The sequence below is a fragment of the Etheostoma spectabile genome, chromosome 15 (genome assembly GCF_008692095.1).
Source record: "Etheostoma spectabile isolate EspeVRDwgs_2016 chromosome 15, UIUC_Espe_1.0, whole genome shotgun sequence".
Taxonomy (NCBI): Eukaryota; Metazoa; Chordata; class Actinopteri; order Perciformes; family Percidae; genus Etheostoma; species Etheostoma spectabile.
The window spans coordinates 10886918-10894601 of record NC_045747.1 but is presented as its reverse complement, the minus strand read 5'-3'; the positions used below and the strand labels follow the sequence as shown (position 1 = coordinate 10894601).

Here is a 7684-nt window from a genome sequence, read left to right as displayed (position 1 = left end):
TTACTCCTCGATGCAGCGGGCCCATGTTCGACTCCAACCTGCGGCATGTCATTCCCCCCTCTCTCTCCCCTTACATTTCTTCAGCTGTCCTGTCAAAGTTCTAAAAATGCCTAAAAACATACACAATAACATATACAAAAATATACAATCTACACAACCCCCACAGTCCTCTTTATATAATTAACGTTGATGTAACATCACTGATAAACTGTTTTCACACTTCAGGAAACATCAATGGTATGAATTATGGACTTTTATTTATTTTAGTTGACAAACCACTGCCTCTGTTTACGAACATTGCACTGTGTTGTGCTGGGACAATTAAACTACTTACAACAATAAAAAAGGATTATATAGGTAGGCATCTCTGAACTCACCTTCCCTGATACAATCTTCTCGTAAATCTGAATAGGCTGGTCAGCAAAGAAGGGGGGGTAACCGGCAGCCATCTCATATATCAGCACTCCCAGAGCCCACCAGTCCACTGCTTTATTGTAACCCTGGACAACACAGGAAATAAAGGGCGGTCAGATATGAACTCAAACAAAAACTCCCCCTAATTAGAGTGTTAACAATAGACAGTAAAGTGTACCGCAGTCCAGAAGTTGATGTTGACAATGAAGTGGTTTCCTGAATGAATTCCCATGTTAAATGAATCAATGAATAAAGGCCAAAAAGTGTTCCTTGCAAGTTTGGGGCTTCATTTTTGCAAATGGACATGGAGATTTGGTCAGAAGTAATGGTATCCTCAATGCTGAGAAATACAGGCAGATACTTATCCATCATGCAATACCATCAGGGAGGCATATGATTGGCCGCAAATGTATTCTGTAGCAGGACCACATACAGCCATGGTCATTAAAAACTATCTTCAGTGTAAAGAAGAACAAGAAGTCCTGGAAGTGATGGCATGGCCCCCAGAGAGCCCTGATCTCAACATCGAGTGTGTCTGGGATTACATGAAGAGACAGAAGGATTTGAGGAAGTCTACACCGACAGAAGATCTGTGCTTAGTTCTCCGAGATGTTTGGAACAACCTACCAGCAGAGTTCCTTCAAAAACTGTGCTGGTGTACTTAGAAAATGTTATTCTGTCTTAAAGGCAAAGGGTGGTCCTCTTCTGTTCGTTCACTGCATTTTGTTAATTGATATAAATAAACTATTACCACTTCCATTTATGAAAGCATTCTTTCATAAGTGCCCCCCCCCCCCCCCCCCCCCCCCCCCCGCTGGGCACTTACCTTACTGAGGATGATCTCTGGTGCCAGGTACTCAGGGGTCCCACAAAGTGTCCAGGTTCGGCCCTTCACCCTTTTTGCAAATCCAAAATCTGTTACCTGGGGAACAGAGAATACAGCTCTGAGAAATGAGCACACACTTGCAAGAGCAGAGAGACCAATGAAACCTAATTATGGCTGATGTCTAATAAAACAAAAATGCAATCCTTGCCTGTATGTAACCTTGCTGGTCAATGAGCAGGTTCTCTGGCTTAAGATCTCGGTAGATGAGATCCAGCGAGTGAAGGTATTCGAAGGTCAGTACAATCTGGGCTGCGTAGAAGCGGGCGTGTGGTTCACTGCAAAACAGATCAGGCACAATATTTACAGTCAACCAGTGGTGAATGGAAATATTTAGGAGCTACCTAAAAGTCAACTCACCTGAATCTACCGATTCTCCTTAAGTGTGAGAACATTTCGCCGCCAGGTACATACTCCATTATCATATACAGATTACTGTAGTCCTGTAGGGCGATGAGCAAAGTCTTACTTTGACAAGCAAAACACATACACAAATTAGGTGAACATGCTTAGAGAGGAACTATTTAATGCACACCTTAAAAGAGTGCTCCAGTCGCACCAGAAAGGGAAAGCTCACAGCTTGCAGGATACGTTTCTCGTTCAGTGTGTGTTCGATCTGCTTCAGCTTCACTACCTAGAAGGGATCAGGATGGAGGCTTTTTTCAGGCAAAATATGGTGTCAAAATGGCTCATCATACATCATCGTTATAGACAAATACAAAATCAGAAACAAAGATGTAGCATCTCATTTAGGAGTAAGTTAATGGCACTGTAGGCCATTTGAACTTTCACAACAGTGAGCTCTTTGCCAATAAACATCAAAAAATGCACTTGTAGTGCAAAAAAAAAAAAGTTTTGATTTTGTAACAGTCACTTCTCCTTTCTCCATGGAGCTGCTAAGCAGCGAGGCTTCAAATACAAATAACTGAAATTACACTGGTGATGAGCTGTTCCAAAAGTAACGCATTTACATTTATGTATTGCTTTTTGCTGTAACGCAGTAATATAAACACATTACTAATAACATTTCGGTAATATTATACCCGTTACAATCTCAATAAAACGAGTTACAATGCATTTTAACCCCAAATTAAGTGGTGTTATATTTTTTTTTAAATATTCACCAACACAGTGAAACATTTTGGCACCAGAGAAAAAACATTTGTGTACAAAAGAACAAAGTAATTTCCTGTTGCTGGAATTCAATAGTTGAGATGACTGCAGAGACTGATTCTACATTTGCGAGACATGCTCCCATGATTTTCGGGAGTTTTTACGCTGCGTTGAAACGAGGTGCTGTCCCATCGCTGTTTCCGTGATCAGAACCAGAACCAGAGAGGGACAGACAACAGGAAACGGTACGTCTGCGCGGACAGTCGCGTGTCCGAGCAACTGACAGATTAAAACATGTCGGGAATTAAAGTTTAGTGGAAATTGTATGTACAGTATAGTGAATTTATTGTGACGATTTTTGAAAAAAATCTATTCTTTCCCCAGAATCGATATTTTTTATTTTAACAATGATTCACCTAAATATTTTCTGTTTATACGGTAACACTGATTTAGGATATTCTTTTCCAGCAAAACAAGAGCAAAAGCAGGAAAAGCAAAAAATACATATTAGGGCTGGACGACATGGAGAAAATCAAATATCATAACAGGTTTTTTTTACCAAAAACATCAATATCAATACTGCAACAATATTGTAGTGTTGACTATTGGTGCTTTCAAAAAATATTTACACAATGAGATTTTTGATAACTAATTATCAGTAATGTGGATATAATTACTAAGTGGGGGTAAAGGCAATAGAACAGTTACAATAGTATGGTAAGTTCAGAAAATGACATCACAGTACTGTAACATAGCCTTTAAAACCAGGAAAAGACACCACTTATACCATATTACAATATCCAAAATCTAGGACAATATCTAGTCTCATATCTCAATATCGATATAATACCCAGCTCTACGTGTTTATTAAATAAATGTCTGACTGACTGACATGTGATTTGCATTATTCTTCTAAAACAATTAGTATTAAGAAATATCTTATGATATACTGTTTTGTCTCTAGAAGTGTAGTAAATTTGTAATACAAATTATAATACAAATCGAATCAGCACCCATGTATCGTGAAAGAATCAAATCGGGACAAAAAGCACATCGTCCCAGCCATGGTACTTTTAATTGAGTATCTCCATTTACACCTATTATATACTTCTACCCAACTACAATTCAGAGTCAAGTATTTAAGAGTAAGTATTGTTTTATTTCAGTATTTATTATATAATTTTAATTACTTTGCAGATTCAGAATAATAATACAAAATATTATGAATAAATGATGATGTAAAAAAATTGGATAAAGATGAGACTTTGTTGATCCCACAGTGAGAACCACAAGCTACCTGCCATGTCTTACTTCTGTGGTTACTTTGGTGAAAATACCTCAAAAGTAATGCAAAAGTAGTGTAAAGCATTACAATTTAGAGAAAGTAATAATTGAATAAAACTAAATGACAGTAACTAGCAATCTATAATGAATTACATTTTGGAAGTAACTTGCCCAACACTGGTGATGAACTACGTGTTGTAAGATCAGAGGGTTAAATAAATATACTATTCTCCTACAAACTTCTGACTATGAATTCCAGGCTGTATATTTGTTAACACGTACGGATTATTCCTGGCTCTCTGGTTTAAAGTTTTAATTGGAAAATGCTCATATGAACACTCATTAAGACGTGTACTTACAAACACATTTTCTACAAAAGAGACATTATAATCTCAAATACAAGCTGGAGCATCCTAGTCAAACATTTATTTACCAAGTAGCATTTCTCTTGAAAGCCATGTCCAAAGGTACTGTACCTTCTGTTTGTCAAGTATTTTCATGGCAAAATGCTGGCCCGAATCTTTGTGTTTAACCAGCATGACTCGACCAAACGAACCAGTGCCTAAGGTCTTCAAACGCTCAAAGTGGTCCAATGCTGCAGTTTGCTGAGGGGGAGAAAAGGTTGTCAGTAAGAGAAAAGGGTGAATAACAACTTGCCAGCAACATACCACAAAAAAACCCTACTTTAGTTCAGTTTTTCCTGAATAATACCTTTAAGAAGGTGTGTCAATAACGAGCATTTATAAAATAATTTCTATTGTTTTGATGTGAATTAGATATGTTGGAGTTTATTTATTGAGTCTACATTAGAGGTGCTCTCCTTTAAAAAAACAACAATGAAAAAGTTGTGTTTAACATTAGCCCAGCAGAGGGTGCACTGCTCCTTAAATAGATAGGACTAAATTTGTTAATAGGCGGGACTATTACCATGAGTCTGCCTGAGAGTGAACAAGTATGTGAAAAAAACATGAAGGTGTTTAACACAAAACTAAAGACAATATGAGCAAAAGGTACCATAACACTGCAAAATTAATAAGAATGACAAAATCAAAGCAGCAATGAATGATGATTACACACAGAGAAAAGTCATTCTCTTTCACTCTCTCACCTGGGCTGGATTCTCCCATTTCTTCAGGAAATCTTCTTTGGCTTTGGCAAGAAACTCCTTCACTGTAATTACAAACAAAGTGCATATTCATTAGAGAGAAAGGTTTCCCTGTTTTCATGAGTCCAGACGTACAGGATTTTGTATAATAGGTTACCACACCTAATCACCAAGACCCAAAGAAGAGCAAAATACTGCATGATACAGGTTATGTGTACTAACACAAATACCGTCTGCGTGACCAGCTCATGAAAGTCTGCTCAACTGAGACTTGCTACTTTCTTTGTTATTGGGTCCCAAACAATTGATTTTACCCCAATCATGAAAGTATATAAGATAAATAGTAAGTAATTTTAGCGGACTTTGAGAATTAAATTAATGCTAACATTTGTAATAATCTAAATGGATGCTGCTCAAGCTAATAATACACCAGTTTACCGACAGATTAGAACACATCACTACAAATGTATTTATAGTCCAAAAAAAGTACTAGTTTGTATTTAGGCGTTATTATACCACACCTAAATCAAAACAAGTGCAGGAAATTGCTTTTGGAAGCCACAATAAAAAATGATTAGAGATCACCTTTATAAAATCCAGGTGTGACAAGTAAAGGTTAAATACAGCTGTAACTGCTGTTACAGCTGTATTTTTCTTGTAAAAACCATGATGAATGGAGATAAAAGGCCATTCAAAACCAACTCATGACAAGCTCACTTCAAAGTACCAACTGGGTTTGGGGGGCTGGATAGCTCAGTTGGTAGAGCGGGCGCCCACATAGAGAGGTTTACTCCTCAACGCAGCGGGCCCAGGGTCGATTCCGACCTGCGGCCCTTTGCTGCATGTCATTCCCCCTCTCTCTCCTCTTTCATGTCTTCTGCTGTCCTATCAAAATAAAGGCTGAAAATGCTCCAAAAAAAATCTTTAAAAAAAAAAAAAAAACAGGGGAAGAATACAAAAGAACTCCATGGCACCCTCAGAGTACAGCAAGCTCAATCATCTAAAAAATAGATTAAGTATGACACAGCTGGAAATCAGTGCAACTGTAAGACAGGTACTAGTGATGGAGGACCTTAAAAAGCTACAGGGTTTGATGGCTGAGATGGGCGACATGAATACAACAACAGTTAAACGGGAGCTTCACAAGTAACAGCTTTATGGCAGAGTGGCAAAGAGAAAGCCACACATGTGATATCTCAGTGTTTGCCAGAAGGCATGTGGGAGACTCTTGGAAAAGGTTATATGGTCATATTAAAGCAAATTTGGCCTTTCTAACAATCACACTAAATGCTTTGTTCAGCGGGCCAAACACTGGACATCACCTCATCATCCCCAATATGACTTATGGTGTTGCCAGCATTGGATGTGGGGATGTTTCTCTGCAGCAGGACCTGGAAGGCTCATGAAAACACAGGGGTAAAATGATTTCAGCAAAACACCAACCCAAAACCAGCCAATACTGTGTCGCAAAACACAAGAACGTTGAAACGATTTGGTGCAATTTGATACAATTCGAACAGACAGACACATTTAATTTTTTTTTAATGAAAACATTAATTTTCCATGTGTATTAAAATAAGCCAATTCTATAAAAGAAACGTTGCCTACCTTCAAAATAAATATATATTTTGTAAAAGAATGACTAAAAGAGGCCGAGTCACAGTCAAAACCTCAATCCTATCTAGAGTTTGAGACAGGACTCTGCTGATGATTCACGGTGCCCAGTTACCTTGCACAGCAGCTGGATTCTCGTGTTATCACATGTTCATGCAAAGAATCTCTGCATCACGTATCACTTGAAAATCCATCTTGTCAGGCTATAACCTGATGCGTTTGTGTCTGAACTACCAGCTTTCCCCACCAATCAGCATCCGGTAAGGAGCTACAGGCAGCTACGTGCGCGTATAGGTGTGACACAGTCACGACTGTTTGGTCAAAACAGCATTGGTGGACATGATCGATAGATGGCTCAAAGCCATCACCATCCAGATATGTTTATAAAGTTCCTGCCCTTTCCCAAACAGTTTCCAATGAGAGCATTTCTCTGCAGCAGTTTTGGGTTGGCGCATCACATTAGGAGACCAAACAGCTTGACACAACCTGAGCAGTTTTGCAAGGAAGACATTAGAAGCGCATGTGCTGGCAGCCACTGCCCCACACCAAAAAAATAAAAATCCATGTTACTGCATTATGGCCAAAATGGGATATGCACACGGAGTAACCGGACATTCCAAATTGATTTCAATTAGAAAAGTATTTTGAGTAAAACATGTTTTGAACTATCTTCCATTTTATCTTTCTTTTCTTCCAAAGTGGACCCTTAGACTTAAGTCGGGGGTTCTCCAATATGCCACCGTGGTGGAAAAATAAATTGATCTGGAATAATAAATTGATCCTATGCCAAGAGTGCAGTCAAACATGAGACTGCAATGCCTTTAGTGTAAGATAAATCCCTACATCTGGTTATTGTGAACAGTTTATGACTGTTGACTGAAAAAAAAAAAAAATACACATGCAACACTGTGCATATACGCACATACATGCCACTCTTATACACCAACTGACTTAGGCCTGTGGAAAGAGTTTGACAGCTTGGCACACAATGTTATATGCAGCCATACATTTTTCTTGCTGTTATCTTTATGGGGCTAATCACGGTGCTCTGTGGGAACATGTAGATAACCAGTCCTTCCTCATTCCTCCTTACTATCTATGTAGTAGTTTTGTGGACACTAGCTGCCTTAGCAGGTGAGGGAGGACAGCTTTTTCTACCGGTAGCCTGAGACACACAATGGTTGAGGTTGTAATAGCACATCTTTCGACAAAAAGACAATAGTTTAAATTTTGTCTTTATTTACGTCAAGAAATATAAATCAAAAGCATAA

The 7684-nt window shown here is 38.5% G+C and overlaps 1 protein-coding gene across 2 annotated transcripts in view; it reads right to left on the bottom strand.

The window, feature by feature from the left end:
• prkacaa (protein kinase, cAMP-dependent, catalytic, alpha, genome duplicate a) overlaps positions 1-7684 on the bottom strand; it is a 23950-nt gene that overhangs the window by 6624 nt on the left and 9642 nt on the right. For both annotated transcript variants that reach the window (XM_032538596.1, XM_032538595.1), the window contains exons 2-8: positions 4803-4864; positions 4171-4299; positions 1833-1931; positions 1658-1740; positions 1449-1575; positions 1241-1336; positions 378-500 (exon numbers count right to left, since the gene is read on the bottom strand). In XM_032538596.1, the coding sequence (XP_032394487.1) occupies positions 378-500; positions 1241-1336; positions 1449-1575; positions 1658-1740; positions 1833-1931; positions 4171-4299; positions 4803-4864 (719 nt within the window). The remainder of the gene's footprint in view (positions 1-377; positions 501-1240; positions 1337-1448; positions 1576-1657; positions 1741-1832; positions 1932-4170; positions 4300-4802; positions 4865-7684) is intronic.